Genomic DNA, 24,699 nt, shown 5'->3' with positions numbered 1-24,699 from the left:
CAAGCAGAGGCCTGCCTCCAGGCGCAGGCTGTCCCGGGCTGCCAGTCCTGCCAGCTTCACCTCGGGGTTTCTCAACAGAGCTGCTGCCAGGTGGACAGCCTCCGCTGCCGGCACCGAGATCTGCAAGGGACACCAGACAGAGCAGGTGGGCAGCTGGCCCCAGAGTCCAGTGCCCGGCACCGCCCCATGCCTACTTCTTGACAAACCTCCACACCATCCTCTCCTGTGTAGCCGCAGCGGGTCACGCGGCAGCCAGACACACCAAACACCTCCATCACAGCGCTGGTCATGAAGGGCAGTTTCCGCAAATCGTCAGCCACACCAGCCTGTAGCACCTGGGCCGCAGTGGGACCTGGGTCCAGGGAGCCAGTAACCAAGTGTCCGGGTCCTAGTGCCCCAGGGAGCTGGATCCCAGCCCTCAGGGACAAGAACAAGCCCTGAGAAAGCCCCACCCTGTAGATGGAAGGAGATGCGCCTGCCCACAGAGCCTCATGGCAGGTATAAGGAGGGCAGGATACCAAACACAGAATTAGGTTGCAACACCCTCACCTGCCCCTGGCACGGCCTTCATGCAAAGCAGTAGAGGAAACCTGGAAGGTGAAAGTCAGCTGCAAGCCCAGCCTGGCCCACTTACCTTGCAGGGCTAGCAGAGCATTATCCATCACCTCCAGGGCCACATCACTGCCCTTGTTCTGAAGCTCCCTAACCTTGTCCTGAAAGGAAAGGAATATCCCATTAGCTCTGGGATCCCTTTCCCTGAGCACCTGCTGTGGGCCAGGTGCCACAGAGTTCAGCACAGTGGGCTCTCATCTTCCAAGGTCATGTGACTACTAAATGCTAGGGATGACTCTAGCCCCGGTTTGCAAGCTCTAACACCAGGTTCCAGCCCTCCACCTTCACCAGAGGATGCTCACTTAGGGGCCAGGATCAGCTTCACATCCCTTCTTGCCCCCCACTTCTTCAACACTGGAGGGCCCACTCTGGCCTGCTTTCTTTCATACAGTCACTCTGAACCCCTTATCCATTCCAGGTCTGTCCTGGACAAGGATGCAACTCTGAATAAGGAGGACAGGGCACCTAGAATACCACAAGAGGGGCTTACCTGCATGAGGGTCAGGTCCTTCTCCCTGCAGCCAGCATTGGACACCACATACAGGTGTCCCTCGGAGGCGCTGGTCACAATCAAGTCATCTAAGATGCCTCCAGCCTCATTGGTAAACAGCGACAGTGTTCCCTGACATCAAAGCGGAGCATCATTGCCTCCAGCTCCAAGAGGCCAAGGTCAAGTGTGAGGCAAACCACCCCTGGCCCCACCCCACCACCAAAGACTCATAAAACCTCCTGTGCAGGGCTGAGGGATGGAGGTGCAAGGACCAAGCTGGGTCAGCCCAGGCCCCGTAGGGACTCCATTCCCCAGGAATACAGGTCCTGAGAAACTATGTCTGCTCCAGCTCTGTGCCCCAGCCCTGAAGCCAGGACTCAGATGGGTTTGCTGGCTCATATCTAAGGACGCTCACTGAGCAGAAATGAGAGAGACCCCACCTGGTTTGGCTTCAGCTCTGCAATATCTCCAACCACCAGACTCTCCATCAGCTTCACCCGGTCACAGCCAAATATCTTGGTCTGGGAAAGAGAGCAAAAAGCTTCAGGTCACTGCAGTAGCTACAGTCTGGAAGGTAATGGACAAGGAAGCATCTTCCCTCCCCCCACAGCCTGGTCCAACTCAGCCAAAGTGCCTGACTCGTCTTTTTGTTCTGCTAGAGGCAGAAGATCCCCCTTTAACTCCCCCACATCCGCCAATTCAAGAGATGCGCTGAGAGAAGTTAGGGAACTTGAAAGGGCCTGGTACCCTCCTAAAATACCCCCTCTTCCAAACCAACACCAAGAACGGTGGATGACAATGAGTGGTAGCCCCAGAAACCCCCGGGACGTTGAGGTACCCCTAAGTGGGAGCAGGCTGGAGAGATGAGATGGGGAGATGAGCAGGAGACCCTCTAAATTGGTCTGCCCATAGTGCGAGAAACCTGGGTTCAATCCCTGGGTTGGGAAGATCCCCTGGAGAAGGAAATGGCAATCCACTCCAGTATATTGCCTGGAAAATCCCATGGACAGAGGAGGCTGGAAGGCTACAGTCCATGGGGTAGCAAAGAGTCGGACACGACTGAGCGACTTCACTTTACTTTTATAGTCCATTATTACACCCTTGAGACCTCCAACTCTTCGGAGAGGGCTGCCCTGGGCATCCAGCTCCCAGCAATGAAGGCCAAGGGTTGCACTGCTGTGGATGGCAAGGACCCTAGGCTTGGCAGTCGGTGCCCTCCCCCAGCTCACCTGTAGCATGTGGGACACGTCAAAGAGCGAGCAGCGCTGCCGTGTATGCAGGTGTGAATTCACGTGGCTATCCCGGTACTGCACGGGCAGGCTCCAGCCCGCAAACGCTACCATCTTCCCGCCGTGGGCCAGGTGAAAGTCATAGAGCGGTGTCCTGTGGAGCACGTCCTGCGGGCGGCCAGGCTTAGTGCCACCAAGGCCCCAGACCCCAGACCCCTCCCCTCCCCCACCCTCCAAGATTGGCAACACAACCCAGCAGCCTCCGGCCCACCTGCGCACAACTGAGCGAACGACATGGGGCCGAGGGCCGAACTTGCAGACGCGAGCCCAGACGGGACACCACGCTCCCAGCCTGCTGCATGTTTGCCCACAACTGGTACAGCCGACGCACAGAGGCCACCACTCTGCCAGGCACGCTGGGAGATGTAGTCCAGGCCCTGCTTAAATAGGTCTCTCTCCCCCCCGCCCTGGGGGAATTACAAGAGACAGTGGGCAGCCCCAAGGGCAGGCGGGGATTTAGCCAGCACTGTGCAGCAGGCACAGTGCCTTGACTCCTCTTGCAGGGAAATAGCCCCGGGCGCTTCTTGCATCTGATCAGGGCAGATAGGGAACCAGTGAAAACACTCAGAAATAGAGCTGGGGGCTAGACCTCCCCCGGCTAACTGCCCTGCCTCCAAAGGGCCAAAGTTCTGCAAAGGGCTGAAAGGCCTGAATTACCAGTTTGGGAAAACAGGCCTGTAAGGTCACATGGGGGGAGGGAAAGGGGTGGAGAGGGCACAGGAGGGTGGAGCCAGCCTGGTAGGCAGAATACCACTGTAAGCTGGCCTCCTGGGAGGGTCTCCTGCCCTCTCCCTGGGCGAACATAGATAGCCAGCACAGGGATGCATTCCACAGGTATTTATTGATCTTGCTGCACACTAGGCCCTGTGCTGGGGACACAGCTGTGCAGGAGGTCTGCCATCCCAGGGACCTCCCCGCTCCCACCCACACACACTGAGGGCTGCTACTCCCTGAGCACAAGACTGTGATCATTACCCTCTCAGCAAAAGCTGAATGGGGCTAAGTCAATGACCCTGCAGGCAGATTCCACCTGCAAGAATTCTGATGGTGGAGAGCAGAAGGTGACCACAAAAGGTGGCTGACCTTCCCCCAGAAAGCTGTTGAGCCCCAACACACATTGCCGAACTGCTTCCCGGTAGCCGCCAGAAGAAAGCCACGTAAAGCCAGAGAGAAGCAGGATTTTCTCATAAGAAAAACAGCCTGTCTTATTCAGCTGCTGGTCTGGGGTTGTAGGAAATCTCAGCTTCTCAAAAAACACCATTGTGACCCCTCACCCGGACCCACCACCCCACCAAGGTTGATCCCTCATCATTCTGAGCATGGCTTGTAGAAGGGGGTGAATGGAGGAGGGGCAAGGATGTGATTTGGGCTCCGTCAGATGGCAGACAAGTCCCAGGACTCATTTTCAGGCCCCAGCCTTGCGGGAGGCACCGCCCAGACCCAACAGGTAGACAGACCCATTTGAACACACATCCAGGAGCCAGCTCAGAGACCAAGGGATTCAGGCTGCCCCACTTCCCAGCCCTGTGTGGCTCCTAAGGCAAGCAGCAGAAGTGTTTAGACAGGATTTTTTTCTTTTTGTGGGCATAACACAAAGGGAGAGAAACCATTAGGAGGCGCAAAAGGAAGAAACGGGGGTTCTTGTTTCTCCCTCAAGCTTCCAAGCGATTAATATAGCCAACTTCCAAGGTTCTGGGAGGTGACCCTAGCCCACTGCACTCTGGGGTGCGAGAGCAGGCAGAAGACAGGAATGTGCAGCTTGGCAGGGGAACAGAGGGCACAGAGGGATTCTTAGTAACAGAACTGGAGTGTTTTTAGGGAGAAGAAGGAGTTTCAGGTTGCAGTCAGCTGAGGACAGAGTGCATCCCCTCTAGGAGCTCATGCTAAAGCAACACAGTGAGCCCCCAGGAATCTTGACTCTGTAAACGTGGTCCTGACAGAAGATGCATGCAGGCAACACTTGGAATGCATGGGGACAGCACTTCAGCCTCTGATGGGGGTCCAAACTGGGCCTAGGTGGGCATGGACGGCCAACGTCTCGATGAGCCACGGCTCAAGTGTAGGAGAGCAAGTTCAGGTCATAACAGCCATCCACCTGCAACACAAAAGCCCATCAGACCTGACCCGCTCAGGCCAAAGGGAGCCACGCAGAGGGAAGCGATCACTCACGTCAAAGCGGCCGATCCTTGTGGAGGTGTGGCTGGCCCGGATCATCTCTGTCAGCGCCCACATCTGCTGGACCTCGGACGATACCCTGCTGGGGTCTGGGAGACCCTGCTCCAGAAGGAGGGGTCAGTGGCCATGGGTCTCTCCCCAGCAGTGCCCTCAGAACTCCAGAGAGGCCAAGTGGGGCTGTGGGGCCCTCCAGCTGACATTCCCAGATGACTTGTGAAACATGACGATGGGGCCTGATGTGCAGTAGGTAGCCCAGCCCCACACAGAGATGCCTCAGATCCCAGAAGGGAGGTCCCACAGGGTGAACCAAAGGCCCTGGGTCTACCCCCAGATTCTTGCAGAAAGGTGTCCCCTTGGGCTTGTGCTGGACACCAGAGCTGCTCACATACGGTTCTCACCCAGGGCGAGGGCTTACCTCAAGAAGGGGAGTGGGCTGTTCACAAGGCACTGGATGGGACAGCCACTTGGGGAAGGTCATGGAAGGGCTCTGCAAAGTAAAGGGTACTGCCCTGAGTAGGGCACAGTACGAGAGCCCTGGAACCAGAGCCCAAGGTCCTGACGACAGAGAGAAGGGCCCCTGAGCCCCAGACACTGAGAAAATCCTTTTCAGGACCCAAGGGCACATAAACTGCCTAAGTTCTTCTGTTGCAGAAGGAAGCCCCATGAAGACAAGGGCCAGAAGCAGATTCTGGTCCATGAAAGTTCCAGATATGAAAGAGGCAGTGAGTGAGCGAGTGAAGTCACGATCCCATGGACTGTAGCCTACCAGGCTTCTCCGTCCATGGGATTCTCCAGGCAAGAATACTGGAGTGGGTTACCATTTCCTTCTCCAGGGGATCTTCCCGACCCGGGATTGAACCCGGGTCTCCAGCATTGGAGGCAGATGCTTTAACCTCTGAGCCACCAGGGAACCCAAGTAGCCCCCAAAGTCAGGAATATGAGGGCATGCCCTCACCTCTCATCATGAGCTTCCAGAATTCCCACCTGGCTAATTTCCCTGTGAGTCTCCCCATCCTTACCCATCCACTGCCACCCATACCCCCAGGCCTTCCACCCATAGGTAGGAGCCACGTGAAGAAAGGGCCAGCCAACAGCTCTGGGCTGGTCACTCACCTTTGGTCCCTGCTGGAAGATCTGAAGCTCCTCCACTGTGAAAGACAACCACAGTGGTGATGGCTGTCGCAGAATCAGGCGCAGTTCCAGTACTTGGGCCATGTCACACAGCATCTGACACATAAACACACAGACACACACACAAGGACCCAGAGAGGCCCTGGCTCACTGCCCAGGAGCCAACCAGGACTGAGCCGAGGGGCCTTCTCCCCAGGCCTTGGAGAAGGAAAAGTATCCTCCAAGGCACTTACCAAAGAACCACAACCCAGACCAGCCTTGCCCACCCCTCTTTGCGCATGTACCCTGGTCCAGACCCCAGGCCCCTTGGGAGCCCTCATCTGGGCTGCCCTGGCCATGCTGAGTCCCACTGACCTGATGCTTGAACAGCGATACGTACTCCTGGGCTCCCTCCTCACTATGCGGATCGGGCATCAGGCAGAAGTCCCGCAGGCAGGTCACCCACTTGGCTGGAGTGTGTGTTGAGGTGTGCTGGCGAACACGGATGGTCAAAAAGGCTGTGTAGTAATTCTTAAACATGATCTCCTGCAACTAGGGCACATACAACCCACCAAAACAAATCAGACCAAGGTCCAGGGCAGGAGGGGTTTCAAAAGCACCACCTCTTCCTCCACTGAGGAATGGACTCTTCTGCCAATCTAACAATTTTAATAAGAGCCCATGGGGCTTTGCTTTCCTAGAAGAACTCACAGTCTAAATAAGCACATCATGCAAACAAACCATGATCTCAGGTCTCGCCGTATGTTCTTCATGCTGCCAGAGGTCAGAGCCCTACCTAACTCCAGAGGACTCAGAAAATGTAAAGATGAGTTCCTCAAGTGGACGGTCAAAGGGTAGAAAATGTAAAAGTAGCATACAAAGGAGCACCAAGAAGCGAACCTGGCACACGCCTGTGACAGAGAGTGGTTCAGCCTAGTTACAGTAGTTCTCATCACTGGATAGTCATCAGAATTAATCAAGGAGGGGATTCCCTGGTGGTCCAGTGGTTAGAACTCGGCACTTTCACTGCCAGGGCTGGGATTCAGTCCCTGGTTAGGGAACTAGGATTTCACATACCACGTGATGCAGCCAAAAATAAAAAAAATACTGAAGGAAAAATTTTTTAAAGTATAGGTGTACAGGCTCCACCCCAGACCTACTGAATCAGGATTACCAGGGTTGGGCACTTTAATGAAGTCTCCCAGCCTAGGGAATAGCTTGAGTAAGAACCATACACTACAGGACAAAGTGGGTGGGGCTGAGAGGCAAGGAGGGCAAAGACACAAAGTGGCTCTGAACTTCAAACCATTAGAAAGTGGACTTTGTCCCGTGTTGAGGGCCTGCGGTGTCCAGTTACTCATGGTAACTGGAGTCTGGAAACTGCAGCCACTGGGAAGATCCTGATGAGGTTTGAGTTGAACAGCAGGGTCTGTTGGAATGTGTAGGCAGCAAGTATGGGGGTAATTCATTGTCAAATGATACCTAGCCAGTGGCCAGGGACAAAATCACCTCGCACCTCTGTTTGGTTCAAAACTGTTATTTCGAGCACCTAGCCTACTATTGTGGCACTTCCGTGTTAACACCGTTCTGGACATGGGGGAGAGATGTTGAAGTGAACAGAAGAGGAAACTGCACTCTAATATGTGTTAACAAAAGGAATAAAGAAATGGTTAACTGACTATTACGGGCGAGGTACCGCAGAGGCTTTCAGCAAACGATTCACTGCCTGGGACACGCCCGAGTTCCCAGATAAGCCCCGCCCAGGAGCCCCGGTCGCGCCCACAGGGCTTGCTCACCTCGAAGGGCGCGACGCTGGGGAAGGTGACATCAATGACCAGCACACCAGGCCGGCCTTGGGAGGTCCGCACGTCGCCCACCTGCAGGGCCACGGTACCTTTCACATGGCAGGGGACAGACACGCGGGACATGGTGACAGCGGCCGCGACAACTCACAACCGCCGCTCCTGGCCTCTGCCCAGTGGTTCTTCCCGGCGTCCTCAGCAGGGCCTCAGGAACTACAACTCCCGAGAGGACTCGCTCTAGGCCAGCCCGGCCAGTCACCGACGCTCGGGGCGGCCGGAATTCGGAAGTGCTTGCGGAAGTGCTCCTGCAGCCAATAACGGAGCGAGCGAGCCGTAGAGGTCCGTCGCAGACCACGCCCAAGAACGGCCTAGCCGTCGATACAATCGTGCTGAACTCTCTAGGCACCCGAAGTCTTACTCCGTTTCTGCCTCTGTGACGGGCGGACTTAATTTAGCGCGTAAAGTTACAAGCATGAGTGAGTATGTCTGGAAGACATTGATTGCAGTAGGTATTAAGCCCTCCCACCCTTTTTTTTAAAGGGCAAAGGATTTGAAGAGATAATTCACAAAAGAAGATAAATAGCCAATATGCCCCGGAAAAGATGCCTAACATGAGTATTCATCAGGGAAATACAAATTAGAACTTCCCTGCACCCACTGCTACTGCTGCTGCTAAGTCGCTTCAGTCGTGTCCGACTCTCTGCGACCCCATAGACAGCAGCCCACCAGGCTCCTCTGTCTCTGGGGTTCTCCAGGCAAGAATACTGGAGTCGGTTGCCATTTCCCTCTCCAATCCTGCACCCACTAGACAGGCTACAATTAAAAACTGAGAATGTGGAACCCTTATCCGCTGATAATTTCCTGCCACTTTGAAAGCTGTTTGGCCATTTTTTATGGACTAAATTTATACCTAAAATATGATTCAGCCGTTGCACTCTTTAAGTATTTACCCAAGACAAATGAATTAAGCGTCCATTCAAAGGCTTTGTTCATAATAGCCAAAGTTTGGAAATAATCCAGATGTCCAACACATGAGCAAATGAACAGATTAGGTAATTGTGGTATAGCCATACAATGAAATACTACTCAACAATAAAAAGAAATAAACATATCCACTTGTCTATCAACAGATGAATGGGTAAACAGTGTAATTACACAAAATGGAATTATTCAACCTTTAAATGAAGTTCTGGCACAGGCTTCAACATGGATAAAATATTTAAAACATTAAAAATATTACACTAAGTAAGTAAGCCAAATATAGAAGAGCAAATATTGTATAATTCCACTGAGGTACCTAGAAGAGGCAAACTCATAGAGACAGTTGAATAGAGGTTGCAGGGCCTGGGGAGGGAGAAATACAGAGTTGTTGCTTAACAAGTACAGGGGTTTAGTTCAAGATGGATGAAAAAAAAAATCTAAAAATAGTGGTGAGAAGTACGCAGTGCTGTGAATGTACATAAGGCCAATGAAGTATGTGTACAGTTAAATGAATAAATGGTAAATTTTATGTCATGTATGTTTTACCACAATAAAAAACAAATGAACAATTGATATACACAGTACCACTACTAGCTTTCAAATGTACTATATTCAGCAAAAGAAGTCAGACTCAGGTGAGTTCATATGGTATGGTCCCACTTAACGTGAAATTCTAGAAAAGTGACAATTAATCTAGACTAATATAAATCAGAACAGTTTTCCCTGGGGCCAAGGGTGAAGGGAGGAGATTGACTATGAAGAAGTACAGGTGAATATTTGGGGATGATGAGAAGGTTCTATGACTCGATTGGCTGTGGTTGTATTTCTTTAGACTTTTGTCAAAATTCATTAAACAATCCTTAAGATATGTGCATTAAAAAAAAATTTTTTTTTAAATTTTTTGTCTTCCCCACGGGGCATGTGGGATCTTAGTTCCCTGACCAGGGATCAAACCTGGCACCCCTGCATTGGAAGCATGGAACCTTAACCACTGCACTGCCAGGGAAGTCTCAATGTATGTACGTTTTATTATATATAAATTATACTGCATTTGGGACTTACCTGGCTTCCAGTGCTTAGGGCGTGAGTTCAATTCCTTGTCGGGAAACTAGGATCCCACAGGCCACACAGCAGGGCCACAACAAATAAATATTGATTTGTAAAAAAAAAAAGTATGCCTCAATAAAGAAATAAAAAATAAAGATAATAAGAAAAAAGGAGTGGGAGGGAGGAGGTTCAAGAGGGTGGGGACATGTGTATGCCTATGGCTGACTCATGTTGATGTATGACAAAAACCAATACAAGATTGTAAAGCAATTATCCTTCAATTTAAAATAAACAAATTTAAAAACAAACAAAAATAAGTTATACCTCAAGGAACATAATTCAACAAGAAAAAAATTCACCATCTTATTTATCATCACCACCATCCTTCCAGAAACCTGTGGAAACAATGACCCAGAAATTGTCAGTTAAGCCTGCTTTATGGAGCCCATAACAAAGCTGAGGCCAGACACAGTTCAGTGATTTCCGAAGCCAAGAAAGCAGTATGGAGGAGAGCAGGAACCAGAACCCCTTTTGCATTCCTTCTTTCTAAGTCAGAACCCTCCAGGCAAACCCTCCACCTTTGGTGACCCGGGCCTTCTCTGTGTGAGGTCTCCAAGAGACACAGGCCCAGTGTAGCCCATAGAATTCTTATAGTGGGGCATCAAAACCACAATTCCAGGCCAGTCCAAGGAGCAGTCTGGAGGAGCTGAGCCTTCCCAGCCCAGACCTAGAGGCCTCCCTCCTTCATTATAATTTGGAATCTTGGGCTTTCCAGACTGCTCCCTGCTATCTCCATTTTGACTCAGACATGGGGTCGCTAGGAGTCAGACGCGACTGAGTGACTTCAATTTCACTTTTCACTTTCCTGCATTGGAGAAGGAAATGGCAACCCACTCCAGTGTTCTTGCCTGGAGAATCCCAGGGTCGGGGGAGCCTGGTGGGCTCTCTGGGGCCGCACAGAGTTGGACACGACTGAAGCGATTTAGCAGCAGCAGCAGCAATGACTCCTTGCTTGGGTCCTTCCAGGTTCCTGAGGGTTTCTCCTTTAGGGAGCAGCATTCCCTGCCCCATACTGGAGCAGTGGCTTCCCTACATTCCAGAGGGCTATAGGCCTCCTGAGAATCAGGAGGACACAGGCAGGTTGTGGTCTTCAGGACTCAGCTCTGACAGCAGATACATGAGGGCCCTCATCACAGATGAGTCTCAGGTCATATCTCTCTGGTAGACAGCTGCCTCTGCTCCATATATGTATGGAGAGAGAGAACTCAACTGAAAGATTAAGTTTATGAACTTACAAACTGTTGGTTGCTCTGAGTACAGAGGCTGAGAACTCCCACGATCTGCAGCTTGCAGATCTGAATCCCAGGAGAGCCAGTGTATAGTCCTTTAAAAAATAATTTATTGTTATTTATTTGCTTCTGCCAGGTCTCAGTTGTGGCAGGCAGGGCCTTTGATTTTCTTGTGGCGTGCGGACTCTTCATTTTATTTTTTTTTCAGTTAGCACAGCATGTGGGATCCAGATCTCTGATTAGGAATTGAATCCCAGGCTTTGGCAGCGCCACTGATTCTCAGTCACTGGACCATCAGGAAGTCCCACCAATGTGTAGTTCTAGTTCAAGTCTGAAGGCATAAGAACCAGGAGAGCTGATGGTATAAATTCCAGTCCAATCGCTGGCAGGCTTGGAGACCCTAAAAGAGCTGATGTTTTGGTCCTAGCCCAAACACTGGGAAAGAAAAAAACACCAATGTTTGAGTTCAAGCAATCAGATGTGAGGGGTTTCCTTTTATACTCAGCCTTTTTGTTCTATTCAGAAATTCAATTCATTGCATGAGGCCTGCCCATATTAGGGAGGGTAATCTGCTTTACTCAGTCTATTCAAATATTAATCTCAAAAACTGAAAAAAAGGGAGAGAGAAAAGAAATAAACCAATATTAATCTGATACAGAAACACCCTCAGACACACACCCACACACCCAATAATGCTTGGCTAAAGATCTAGATACTCCCTGATCATTTCAAATTGATGTATAAGATTAATCATCACACAGTATGGTTTTTTGTTTTCGGTATGTTTTTAAATTTCCACATATATAACATTTTTTTTTCAGTTTTCCTTATCTTACTGATATCTAGTTTCATTCCATTATGACCAGAAAGGAAAAAATACTTCAAGTGATTTCAATCTTTTTAAATTTATCGAGACTTGTTTGTGGCCTAACACATGACTTACTCTGGAGAGAGTTCCACGATCGCTTGAGAAGAATGTATATCCTGGTATTGCTGGATAAAATGTTCTGAACATCTGTTAGGTCTCGTTGGTTTACAGTATTGCTCAAGTCCTCCATTTCCTTATTGATCATCTCTGGTTCTATCCATCATTGATAGTGGAATACTGAACTATTATTGGAGCACTGTGTATTTTTCCTTTCAATTCTGTCGATTGTTGCTTCATATATTAATATTTTGGGGCTCTGTTGTAAGATGTGTGAACATTCATAACTGTTATATCTTCTTGCTCTATTGTACCTTTTATTAATATTTTCCTTCTTTGTCTCTTGTAACCTGTTTTGACTTAGGTCTAATTTGCCTTACGATCATATAGCCACGCAGCTCTCTTTTGGTTACTATTCAAATGGAATATATTTTTTCACCCCTTAGTTTCAACTTCTTTGTGCTCTTATACCTAAAGTGAGTCTCGGGACTTCCCTGGTGGTCCAGTGGCTAAGCACTCTCAGGGCAAGAGGGTCCGGGTTTGATCCCTGATGAGGGAACTAGATCCCACATGCCACAAGGGAGACCCACATGCCTCAACTATAATAAAAAAAGATCTGGTACGCTGCAAAGAAGATCGAAGACCTCACGTGCTGCAACTAAGACCAAGTGCAGCCAAATAAATAAATATTTAAAAATAAATAAATAAAGTGAGTCTCTTATAGATACATATAGATAGACCATTAAAAAAAAATTCAATCTGGGGAATTCCCTGGCAGTCCAGTGGTTAAGATTGCACTCACACGCTTTGGGCTTCCCAGGTGGCTCAGTGGTAAAGACTCCGCCTGCCAATGCAGGAGATGCAGGAGACATAGGTTTGATCCCTGGGTCAGGAAGATCCCCTGGAGAAGGAAATGGCAACCCACTTCAGTATTCTTGCCTGGAGAATCCCATGGACAGAGGAACCTGGTGACAGAGGAGTCCATGGGGTTGCAAAGAGTCAGACACGACAGAGCAACTGGGCATGCAATTGTTTTCACTGCCAAGGGCTTGGGTTCAATCCCTGGCCAGGGAACTAAGATTCCACAAACTGTGCAGCATGGCCAACACATAAATAATAAAAATACTACATATGTCATTCTGAATGACCAAAATATATATTTCTCATATATATTTGATCTTTACCCACAGCTTCTGGTTCACAATCTTTCAAAACTCTTGGAATTTCCTGGGAGATAAGAGCAATGGGATAATACTTGGCTTCTTGTCCTCAAATCCTGAAAACCCTTTAGGGAAAGTGACTTTTGGATCTCACCCAAGGGTGGGGGCTGATTGCAGGAGAACTTTTAGTCTCACTCCCCAGACCTCAAGGGAGGGGAGAATGGCTGGAGGTTAAGTCAGTCACCAGTGGCCAATGATTTAATCAATCATGTAACTGAAGCTTCCATAAAAACCCCAAAAGGACAGGGTTCAGAGACCTCTGGACTGGTGTGCAGAGAGTGGTGCCTGGAGAGGGAATGGAAGCTCCACACCCCTTGCCATGCCTGGCTCTCTGTATGTCTTCTTCTGGCTATTGATGGGTATCTTTTAATAATCCTCTTAGAACAAACCAGTAATCTAGTAACTAAGATGTTTCACTGAGTTCTGTGAATTGTTCTAGCAAACTGATGGAAATTGAGAAGCAGGTCTTTGGAAGTTCTGATGTATAGCCAGGGGGTCAGAAGTACAGGTGACAAGATTTGAGATTGGCAGCATAAGTTGGAGAGGGTTATTGTAAACTCAATATGTAGCCAGTTGGTTAGAAGCACAGGTAACAACCTGGGCTTGTGACCTCTGTCTGCAGTGGAGGGCAGTCTTGTGGCACTGAGCCCTTGACCCATGGAATTTGATTATATCTCCAGATAGATAGTATCAGAATTGAGTTACACTCTCAAACACCTTGTGGAGAAACCTTATTCCCTGAAATAAGGTTCAGGGAAGCCTTATTTACTCCATTAAATGTAGGGACTTCACTGACAGGCCAGTGTTTGAGATACTTTGCTTCCACTGAAGGAGGCCTGGGTTCAGTCCATGGGTAGGGAGCCTGGATCTCACGTACTACACGGTGAGACCAAAAACTTGAAAAAAAAAAAAATTCAGTTGATCTTTTGTATTGTATCACTTTAATTCTGTTCTTTCCTTTTTTTGTATCTTTTTAAACTACTTCCTTAGTGGCTTATTTGGGGTTTCCCCAGTGACAGACAGTAAAGAATCCACCTGCAATGTGGGAGACCTGGGTTGGATTCCTGGGTTGGGAAGATCCCTTGGAGGAGGGCATGGCAACCCACTCCAGTATTCTTGCCTGGGAAGTCCCATGGTGTCCATGGGAGCCTGGAGGGCTACAGTCCATACAGTTGCAAAGAGTTGGATGCAACAGAGCAACATGAATTTATAATAGTTGTTTTATACACTTGCCTTTTAAATCATGTAGAAAAAAGACATCACAAATCACATCAAAAGTATCTTGATCTTGTTAGGGGCCAAATCCCGGCTATGACAAGCCCAGCGAAGTACACTAAGCCCAGGACCTGAATTATGTTTCCTTAACAGAACATTCCTTGACCAAATTAGGAAGACTTCCTGTACACACCAACCAGAAAGAGACAGGACATGCGCTCATCCTGCCTAGCCAATCATGTAACGCCAGCTACTCCTGTAACTGAGACAAAGAACTGCCTGTGTATAAGCCGCCATACTCCTTTGTTCGGGGCTCTTGTCGGATTCCACTGTGCTGGATGAGACTTGGGCCCTAGCACGCTAGAAATAAACTCCCTTTTTGCCTTTGCATTACTGTGGTGGACTTGTTCTCTCGGTCGGTTTGGAGATACAGGCTCGGTGTATAACAATCTTGGCTTTTATATTTACCTATGAAGTTACCTTTACTAGTGTTCTTTACTTTAAATAACTGACTTCCCTGGTGGCTCAGATGGTAAAGCTTCTTGCTTACAATGTGGGAGACCTGGGTTCTATCCCTGGGTCAGGAAGATCCTCTGCAGAAAGAAATGGCACTCCACTCCAGTACTCTTGCCTGGAAAATCCCATGGACGGAGGAGCCACAGATGGTCAGACAGACTGAGTGACTTCACTTCACTTTATTTTATTTTTTTTATTTTTATTTTTTTTCCCTCAGTCGTGTTCAACTTTTTGCAACCCCATGGACTATAGCCTGCCAGGCTCTTCCATCCATGGGATTCTCCAGGCAAGAGTACTGGAGTGGGTTGCCATTTCCTCCTCCAGTTCACTTTATTTTAAATGATGGTTTCAAGTTACATCCTGTCCTTTCAATTAAACCTGAAAGACTCCCTTTGGCATTTCTTGTAGGGCAAGTCTACTGCTATATTGTTGCTTATTTTAAATAAGTCAATAGGGACTTTCCTAATCCTCTTGTGGTTAAGACTCCACCCTTCCCCAGCAGGGGGCACAAACTGGGTTAGCGCTAGAGCTAAGGTGGCGCTGCTGCTGCTAAGTCACTTCAGTCGTGTCCGACTCTGTGCAACCCCATAGATGGCAGCCCACCAGGCTCCCTCGTCCCTGGGATTCTCCAGGCAAGAACACATTGCCTTCTCCAATGCATGAAAGTGAAAAGTGAAAGGAAGTCGCTCAGTCGTGTCTGACTCTTAGCGACCCCATGGACTGCAGCCTACCAGGCTCCTCCGTCCATGGGATTTTCCATGCAAGAGTACTGGAGTGGGGTGCCATTGCCTTAAAGAATCTGCCTTCCAATGCAAGAGACACAGGTTTGATCCCTGGGTCAGGAAGAGCCCATGGAAGAGGAAATGGCAACCCACTCTAGTATTTGTGCCTGGAAAAGTTCATGGACAGAGGAGCGTGGGGGGCTACAGTCCATGGGGTCACAAAGAGCTGGACACAACTGAACGACCTGAAGATCACAGGGAGCTAAGATTCCCATGCGCCTGGCAGTGCAGCTAAAAGAAAAAGTTTAAAGTTTCCTGTTTTAATTTCAAACACATAAACATCTACTCGAGAGATATAACCCACATAAAATCTCTTGAGTTGTCCTCGGTTATTTTAAGAGTGTAGGACAGAGGAGCCTGTCCTGCTACAGTCCATGGGGTCACAAAGAGTTGGGCTCAACTTCACAAAAACAACAACAATGTTGACATTGCCAAGCAAACTGAAGCAGGGTGATGGTCTCAAAGAGTCCTGGGTGTCACTTACAGCCTCTGACTCCACTCGGTGGGTGTCCGTGAGACAGGCTGCTTGTTAAAGAGGTGGCAGAACCTGAAGCTAATTTACTTCGTACGTGCAAAGTGCAATTTCCTAATCTGAACAAGTTCCATCGCTTTCAGCTGTCACTCCGGATAAGGGTTACTACAACGGTGGCGAATTAACCGAAGTTTTGATACATACAACATGCTGCCTCCCAAAGTGAAATGCTTGTCCAGGATCTGGCGCCCCCAGCATCACAGAGACAGGCGAAATACCCCTAAGTTTACTGAGAGAAAACTCAATGTTCTCAGCTGCTTGGGGCACTGGCTGGACTCCCAAGAGGACACGGAAAGATGTTGTTTGGGGATTAAACTGTTTACTAATCTTTTGAGTTTCGATGAGCCACTAAATATTGGAGCTGCAGAACATGATTTGTGGGACAGGGAGGACTTCTGGAATAAAGCTGAAGACTACATTAAGCGTTAGGCCAGATGACTGGAGTAGCAGATTGCAAGGCCATGGATTGCACATTAAGAAGCTTATCTCCAGGCTTCCTGGTGGCTCACTGGTAAAGAATCCACCTGCCAATGAAGAAGACACAGTTTCCAATCCCTGGTCTGGGAAGATCCCACATGCCAAGAAGTAACTAAGCCTGTGGATCAAAAGTACTGAGCCTGTGCTCTAGAGCCCAGGAGCCACAACTACTGAGCCCACATGCCGCAGCTACTGGAGCCCGCTCGCCCTAGAACCCGCGCTCTGCAACAAGAGGCCACTGCAATGAGAAGCCTGCGGACTGCAACTAGGGAAAAGCCCGTGCAAACAGTGAAGACCCAGCACAGCTGAAATAAATAAATAAATAAAGTTGTATATTAAAAAAAATGTTTGTCTTCAACTGAAACCAGAAGGTTGTTCCCTCCCCAGTCGAGTAAAAACCATTCCACACCTGCCCATTGCAGACAGAGTTACACATAAATAAAGGAAGAAAATGTGTTTGAGGTTCTAAAGAGTTGTTTGCTCACCTTAACATGCTTACTTTTGGGAAACTGCACTGTACAGGCTGTTGATGAGGTTCCCGAGAAGTTGTAATGAACTCAACATTGAGGCTAGAGCTGCTTTTATGCACGTTCCCAAAATTCCCTGCTCAGGTGATGCTAATGATGTGTTCATTGTGGGTTGCAGGTTGGCAATCAGAAACAGGCTCCAAACTGTGATTGCACGCAAATTCTTTTAGCTCCTTCCACGAATGTTGGTCCTGCCAAGATGTTATGAAGCTTCCCAGAATGCATAGTAGATCCCTTAATGAAATGCATATTTTATTTAAGTATATTTTGGGACAGATTTGTTATTTGTACAATTTAACACTTTATTTGTTTTTTTGTTCTGTTTTGTTTTCATTTAGTCTGTATTTTCATTGTATAGTGCAGACAGAAAGATGTTAGGTAAAGCAACTTTGTTTTTTGGGGGGGTTAAGCAACTTTTGAGGAAGAATACAAAAAAAATAAAAACTTTTGAGATCTGCTGTTCTAGGGTTTATAAATGGTTAGATCATGGCTGTGAGAGAATAAATAGTCTTACATTTAATCAATAACATCTAATTTCTTCCCCAAATGGTCCTTCGTTTCCCCAAAATAACAATAAGCAATAATCTTTTTAAACTACATCTCTGGCCCTCCCTTCCTAATCTATCTCTTACACTATTCTATTCCCTGCTCTGGCCACGTTAGCCTCCACATTGTCCCAGGCTTACAGGTTTACTTCCCCCTGTTTGCTCACCCTCTCTCCTTTCTTCTTCTCAGCCCTGATATCTCCTTACCTGACATCATATTACACGTTCATTTATATGTCTGACCATCCTTTGGAACTGCACTGTCAAACAGAAATAAAATGCAAGCGACAAATGTGAGTCCCATACGTAATTTAAAAATTCTCAGTAGTTACGTTAAAACAGTAAAAAAAAAAAAAGGTATTCTTAATATTTTATAAACGAACGTGCAAGAGATAGATTGGAATGGCTTGCAGTTGGCACCCTTCCTTAGAATAGATCCCAGGAATCTGAGAAAACATCTCCTGGCTGGCAACCCTCTGACATAATAAAGACAATACCACCATCTGGATGAGAATGAGGGGTAATGCACTCTTGAAAATCACGTCCCAGCTTTCTGGGAACACATCTCCGAAGCTGGCAGTTCAGCTCAGTTCAGCGGTCAGTCATGTCAGACTCTTTACGACCCCATAGACTGCAGCACGCCAGGTTTCTCTGTCCATCACCAACTCCAGGAGCTTGCTTAAACTCATGTCCATCAAGTCAGTGATGCCATCCAACCATCTCATCCTTTGTCGTCCCCTTCTCCTCCCGCCTTCAGTCTTTCCCGGCATCAGGGGCTTTTTCCAAAGAGTGGGTTCTTTGCATCAGGTGGCCCAAAGTATTGGAGTCTCAGCTTCAGCATCAGTTCTTCCAATGAATATTCAGGACTGATCTCCTTTAGGATGGACTGGTTGGATCTCTTTGCTGTCCAAGCGACTCTCAAGAGTCTTCTCCAACACCACAGTTCAAAAGCATCAGTGCTTCGGCGCTCAGCTTTCTTTATAGTCCAACTCTCACATCCATGCGTGACTGCTGGAAAAACCGTAGCTCTGACTAGACGGACCTGGGGGGCAACCCTCTGACATAATAGGGACAACAGCACCATCTGGTGGGAAATGGAGGGTAACACACAGATGGGAATCGGGTCCGGGCTCTCTATGAACATAGCGACTTGCTGGCAACCTTCTGACAAAATAAGGACAACACCACCATCTGGCGGGAAATGGAGGGTAATGCACCCATGAGAATCAGGCTCCGGGGCTCAAGGCTGGTGGAGGGGATGTAAGGTGGAGATGGGCTCTGGGTGCCTGGAACGTTATTCCCTACCTGTGTCTTGGACCCTCAATTTCCCAGAAATCTTTCTCATACCTATCTCTTAGTATTACCAAAGTAACTATAAAAGAATTCTATCAATAATAAAAAACAAGGAGACTATGCCAGGCTCCCTTTTGCCTGGTCTACTCCTGAACTCTGGAAATGACTGTCTGAAAGAGTATCCTACAAGCCAGCCTTCTGCCAAACCCTTATTATCATTCTTTTCTTTTCTTTTCTTTTCTTTTCTTTTTGGTCAGCCCTGGCAAGTTGTAGAATCTTAGTTCCCTGACCAGGGATCGAACCTGTGTCCTCAGCAGTAAAAGCCAAGAATTCCAACCACTGAACTGCCAGGGAACACCTTGCCCAGTCACACACACACACACATATACACACACACAAGCTGCTCTTGCTTGTAATGTTTGGGGTTCCAGAAAGAGTCTGTATGTATAAAATTGTGCTGAATGAATGGCACCCTTGTCTAATGGCATAGTCTCCAATAACAATAAAGTTTCTGATCCAGGTGGGGAAAGTGTCTAGTAATGTTGAGTAAACAAAGCAGAATAGTAATAACATTAATAACAACAACATTCAGAAAACAAAGATCATGGCATCCAGTCCCATCACTTCATGGGAAATAGATGGGGAAACAGTGGAAACAGTGTCAGACTTTATTTTGGGGGGCTCCAAAATCACTGCAGATGGTGACAGCAGCCATGAAATTAAAAGACACTTACCCCTTGGAAGAAAAGTTATGAGCAACCTAGATAGCATATTCAAAAGCAGAGACATTGCTTTGCCGACTAAGGTCCGTCTAGTCAAGGCTATGGTTTTTCCTGTGGTCATGTATCGATGTGAGAGTTGGACTGTGAAGAAGGCTGAGCACCGAAGAATTGATGCTTTTGAACTGTGGTGTTGGAGAAGACTCTTGAGAGTCCCTTGGACTGCAAGGAGATCCAACCAGTCCATTCTGAAGGAGATCAGCCCTGGGATTTCTTTGGAAGGAATGATGCTAAAGCTGAAACTCCAGTACTTTGGCCACCTCATGCGAAGAGTTGGCTCATTGGAGAAGACTTCGATGCTGGGAGGGATTGGGGGCAGGAGGAGAAGGGGTCGACCGAGGATGAGATGGCTGGATGGCATCAAGGACTCGATGGACGTGAGTCTGAGTGAACTCCGGGAGTTGGTGATGGACAGGGAGGCCTGGCGTGCTGCAATTCATGGGGTCGCAAAGAGTCGGACACGACTGAGCGACTGAACTGAACTGAACTGAAGATTTAGCATTTACTAAATAAGGGCACTGGTCTCTTTATGCTTGTGTTCTTCCTTCATTCCACTCCCCTTCAAGGTAGAAATCACAATTATGTATTGCAGGTAAGAGAAATGAGTGGCACAGTTTAAATATTTGCCCAAGGCCATAAAACTGATGAGTGCCCATACTGGGTTTCGGTTTTGGCAGAAGGACACCGTGTTGTAAACAGAATCTGGCTCCAACTCTGTGATTTTGGTAATTTAATAAATACAGACTGAGCACATTTTTTTTTAACATGGGCATACAACAGTTAACAAGTCTCTCCTCTCATAGAATATTCATTCTTGTGGAGGAGATAAGACCAATAAGTCAGTTTACATATAACGTCTACAAGTGATAAGCACGCTGAACGAAACAGCAAATAATGCGTCCAACACAGCCTTGCTAGGATTCAGCTAGGCTCTTTGTTAAAAGCCTTCAGGGGCATTCCCTGGTGGTCTAGTAGTTAGGATTTGGTGCTTTCATTGCTGTGACCTGGGTTCAGTTTAATCCCTGAAGGGGCAAGTGAGATGCTGCAAGCCCCATGGAAAAAAAAAAAAAAAAGGCCACCTGGATCCTAGGGAAGACAATAGTTCTTTCCCCATTTCCTACCCTGGGTTCAGCATTTTGATTGGCAGCAGGAAAGAAAGTTGGTGGCAAGAAAGTGACTAACAAGGCCAGGCTCTGCTTAAAGGTGACCACACCCAAAGCCCTAAATGAGTAGATGAAACCACCTGGGAAGGCTGTGCTGAGTGGGCAGTGAAGGTTGGGAGGGTCTGAGACTCAGGCCAGATCCAGAAATAAGGCATGATGTTGGAGAAGGCTTTTAAGAGTCCCTTGAACTGCAAGGAGATCCAACCAGTCCATTCTAAAGGAGATCAGCCCTGGGTATTCTTTGGAAGGAATGATGCTAAAGCTGAAACTCCAGTACTTTGGCCACCTCATACGAAGAGTTGACTCATTGGAAAAGACCCTGATGCTGGGAGGGATTGAGGGCAGGAAGAAAAGGGGACGACCGAGGATGAGATGGCTGGATGGCATCATGGACTCGATGGACGTGAGTCTGAGTGAACTCCGGGAGTTGGTGATGGACAGGGAGGCCTGGTGTGCTGCGACTCATGGGGTCGCAAAGAGTCGGTCACGACTGAGCGACTGAGCGACTGAACTGAACTGAACTGATGCTGAGCTCAAGGCGTGGTGCATGATAGGTGCTCCGTTAAGGTAGTGAATGACAGATAGAGCTGATAATTGAAAGGAATAAAACAAAACCCCAGGAGGTGTGTTGATGGGTGTGTGTGTGTGTGTGTGTGTGTGTGTGTGTAAATGAGCATTTAGAGCTTCCAGAATTCTCAGAGGCCCACAGGTTGGTGGCCAAACCCATCTGGAAGGCAAGCGGGCAGCAGATCCTGTTGGGCGTAAGTGTAACCAGTCGAGCCCTGGTGAGTGCAGCACAAAGTTCTCAGCTGAGTTTGAAGACGCCCTTTCTTTCACACCAGGCACCCCCAACCTCTGGGCTGAGGACTGGTACTTCCTGTCAGACCAGCGACAAAGTTAGAAAAGAAATAAAATGCACAGTAAGTGTAATGCGCTTGAATCATCCCCAAACCATCCTCCCCACCCCCAGTCTGTGGAAAAATTGTCTTCCATGAAATCAGTCCCTGATGCCCAAAACTTTGGAGACGGCTGCTTTACTGTATCTCCAATAAGATAATTTGAAGTCGTTCCAAAGAGGCGGCATAGCAGACCGGCCCCTTGAGTCTCCCTGGTCCAACCTCTCAGGCTCTAGAGGGCAGTGCAAGCCAAGACGGCCAGGAGCTGGCCCACAGCTCAGCCACTTGGGGCAGAACGAGACTGGCATTTCTTAAGCACACTGCAGGGCTTTCTAGCCTGGAGGGCCTGCAAGCACTGCAGGATGTTCAGGGCCTTCCGTATTTTCTTCAATTATTTTATTTATTTATTTTTGGCCGTCCTGGGTCTTGGTAGCCGCTGCCAGGGCTTTCTCTGGTTGCAGGACAACTCTTCGTTGTGATGCGCGGCTTCTCACTGCACTGGCTTCCCCTATTGCGAAGCTTGGGCTCTAGAGCAGGGGCTCAGGAGTTGCGGCACCAGGGAGTCTTCCTGGACGGGATCCAACCCATCTCCCTTGCACTGGCAGGCAGATTCTTATTTGCTGGACCACCAGGGAAGTCTGGATCTTTTTAAATGAGAGGAAAGATTGTGCGTTTAGGGAGTATTTGGGGAAAAGTGTCGATAGCTTTTTCCGATTACGGAGGTGAGGAAGGCTGGGGACTCTGCCACAGGGAATGAAATCCATGGTCTCCACTTCCCAGAGTTGGCTCTACACAGGTTCTACACTTTCTTCCTAAAGGTTGGCCAGTAGCCCCAGGTCCCTTGGGGCCTGTGGAGGACACAGCTGCTCTCGTCCAGGGAGCCTGTGTCCAGTGGTAGGAGGGGGTGGCAGGAAATAAGACTTTCTCTAGTCCTTAGGGGCTGCTGGGTACAGCTGGGCACTTGGAGCAGCTTCCTGCAGCTGCTACGGACAGGGAGCCAGGGAATGCTTGCCCTTGTTTCCTTGGCTTTCCTGGGACCCACTCTCCTGACACTGAAGTCACTGGGCCCCACCAGGCCCCACTCTGGCCTCACCGTTGGTACATTTTATCCCATTATGAAAGGAATCTGGAACGAGATGACTCTAGTACTGGGCAATGCAGGACCAACAGGAGGCTGCCCAGATGGTTTGTCCGGTCAGTTCTCCTCCCTCCTTCCCCGAGCTCCTCCATCTCAGCCCCCACACCCCATCCCATCCCAGACCCTTCTGTTTGGAGTCAGGCACGTTTCAGCAGAGTCTAGGATGCCTAGTCAGGGCCTGCTCAGGCAGTCACCTCTACCCCATTCTCATGCACTAGGCCAGGCCTGGACCGGTCTGATGTGGCCGAAGCCCTCCTGGGAATTTCCCAATCCAGTGGGAAAGACCCAGCTTCAGTGACCTCTCCTCCAGGTGCACTCCTGGCCCGGACCATGCTTCCTGATGCCCCTCTCCTTGTGTGCAGCTTTCCCAGGGCTGTTGCAACACACACTTCTCTGTTGTCCCGGCTGTGTCTTGTAGTTCTCTGCCTTTGACCTTCTTGCACGTCTGGGAAAACGGTAAAGGACTTGGGTATATATTTTTTTCTTTTTGTTTTGGCCATGCAAGAAGCATGTGGGATCTTAATTCCCTGACCAGGGATCCAACCTGCACCCCTGCATTTGAAGGCAGAGTCTTAATCACTGGACTGCCAGGGAAGTCCCTCTTTTCGCCCTTTGAACCTAGAATCCTCTGCCTTTTCCTCACTGATTTCTCCCTGCCCTCCCTAGTCCCTGATCACTCCCACAACTCAACGGGTCAAGACCCTACCAAGGCGATGCTGTGTAAACAAAGGGAGCAGGAGTCAAAGACCTGGCCCTGTTCTTCCAAGTCTGGAAAGCCCTCTCATGGTTCAGGGCCTCTGTGTCTGGGGCTCCAGAGGTGGACAGGTCTTGGGAATTGAGGTTTTGACACAGCTATATCCATCTGGTCACTCATAAGGGGAGCCTGGCGTGCTGCAGTCCATGGGGTCGCAAAGAGTTGGAAGTGACAAAGCAACTGAACAGCAATAACAACTCATTCAGCAAGCGCCAGTGGAGCTCCTTATTCTGGACTAGGCACAGTGTATGACAGTGAACACAGATCCACAGCTTGGCTACTTACTGGCTGTGTGACCTCTGGTGACTCTACACTTGGGCCTCAGTTTCCGCATCTGTAACTTGGAGCCAATAATAATGGCTTCTGCAGAGCGTTGTTGGGAGGCCAAGTGAGATTTTGCATGTCTAGGGTGAAGGACAGAGGTCAGTGACGGCAGCTGTTATTATCAAGGGATATGTTTGTCCTCCAGAAGCCTGAGGTCTCCAGGAAACATAGGCAGTCAGGTGCTGAGAAGGCTTGTGGATGCTGTTCTTCTATGGAGTAGGCAGGACTTGAGTAGGTAGAGGAAGAGGGGCCCAGGCAGGCGGCATTCTGCAATGAGTTGAGGGGAAGCGGTGAGACTGGCCAATCTTTCTTTTTTTTTGCCTGTGCCAGGCCTTAGTTGTGGCGTACAGGATCTTTAGTTGCAACGTGTGAGATCTAGTTCCCTGACCAGGCATTGAACCTGAGCCCCCAGCACTGGAAATGCAGAATCTTAGCCATTGGACCACCAGGGCAGTCCCAAGACTGGGGCATCTTAACCACTCTGTGGCAGGTCCCTGTAGCCTAGGGTGGTGTAGAATGGAGTGCAAGTTTGCTCTGTAGGAGGCTAGAAGTCTCTGAAGATACGTTGGTTTGTAAGATTTGGGCTCCAAAATGCCAATTGGACTCACTGGGAGGTCTCTTCAGAAGGCTCCGGGTCTCCAGCACAGTTTTAAGGCTCTAAGAGTCCTCACTTTCCATCAAGTGTTCATTCACTCATTGCAATTTTACTGAGTACCTTCTAAGTGCCAGGCTCTGTCTCCAGTCCTATAGATTCCCAGAATGAAGTACATAGCCAGACACAGGCCCTCTGTCTGTCCCAGGGATGAACTCTAAAGGAG

At 48.7% G+C, this 24,699-nt stretch overlaps 2 protein-coding genes and 1 pseudogene across 3 annotated transcripts in view; 1 reads left to right on the top strand and 2 right to left on the bottom strand.

Annotated features, from left to right (window-relative positions):
- The window catches only part of AMT (aminomethyltransferase), a 6,313-nt gene extending 1,827 nt beyond the window's left edge, over positions 1-4,486 (bottom strand). The window contains exons 1-7 of the mRNA XM_069562356.1: positions 2,603-4,486; positions 2,332-2,499; positions 1,543-1,623; positions 1,103-1,234; positions 635-713; positions 207-352; positions 1-120 (exon numbers count right to left, since the gene is read on the bottom strand). The exon at positions 1-120 is cut by the window's left edge and continues 61 nt beyond it. Of these exons, the coding sequence (XP_069418457.1) occupies positions 1-120; positions 207-352; positions 635-713; positions 1,103-1,234; positions 1,543-1,623; positions 2,332-2,499; positions 2,603-2,692 (816 nt within the window). The 5' untranslated portion in view covers positions 2,693-4,486. The remainder of the gene's footprint in view (positions 121-206; positions 353-634; positions 714-1,102; positions 1,235-1,542; positions 1,624-2,331; positions 2,500-2,602) is intronic.
- Positions 3,214-8,889, bottom strand: NICN1 (nicolin 1, tubulin polyglutamylase complex subunit). Of its 2 annotated transcripts, none has more exons than XM_069562357.1 (6): positions 7,473-8,889; positions 6,052-6,228; positions 5,680-5,793; positions 4,982-5,053; positions 4,561-4,665; positions 3,214-4,486 (listed from the first exon to the last, which is right to left on the bottom strand). In XM_069562357.1, the coding sequence occupies exons 1-6, from the start codon at positions 7,602-7,604 to the stop codon at positions 4,445-4,447; spliced, it is 642 nt and encodes a 213-aa protein (XP_069418458.1). In that variant the 5' UTR covers positions 7,605-8,889; the 3' UTR covers positions 3,214-4,444. The 2 variants fall into 2 exon arrangements, with proteins under 2 accessions (XP_069418458.1, XP_069418459.1); XM_069562358.1 differs by having other exon boundaries at positions 6,052-6,168.
- Positions 8,890-15,872: 6,983 nt separating this feature from the next.
- LOC138424815 (NEDD8-conjugating enzyme UBE2F-like) lies at positions 15,873-16,423 on the top strand (annotated as a pseudogene).
- Positions 16,424-24,699: the final 8,276 nt, after the last annotated feature.

The sequence above is a fragment of the Ovis canadensis genome, chromosome 19 (assembly GCF_042477335.2).
Source record: "Ovis canadensis isolate MfBH-ARS-UI-01 breed Bighorn chromosome 19, ARS-UI_OviCan_v2, whole genome shotgun sequence".
NCBI classification, from domain to species: Eukaryota; Metazoa; Chordata; class Mammalia; order Artiodactyla; family Bovidae; genus Ovis; species Ovis canadensis.
This window is presented reverse-complemented; position numbering and strand designations above follow the sequence as displayed.

Coding starts and splice junctions, on each gene's coding strand:
- NICN1 (XM_069562357.1), bottom strand. CDS start 7,604: ATGTCCCGCGTGTCTGTCCCCTGCCATGTGAAAGGTACCGTGGCCCTG. Junction 6,229..7,472: donor CCAGCGTCGCGCCCTTCGAG/GTGAGCAAGCCC, acceptor TATGTGCCCTAG/TTGCAGGAGATCATGTTTAA. Junction 4,487..4,560: donor CAAGGATCGGCCGCTTTGAC/GTGAGTGATCGC, acceptor TTTGTGTTGCAG/GTGGATGGCTGTTATGACCT.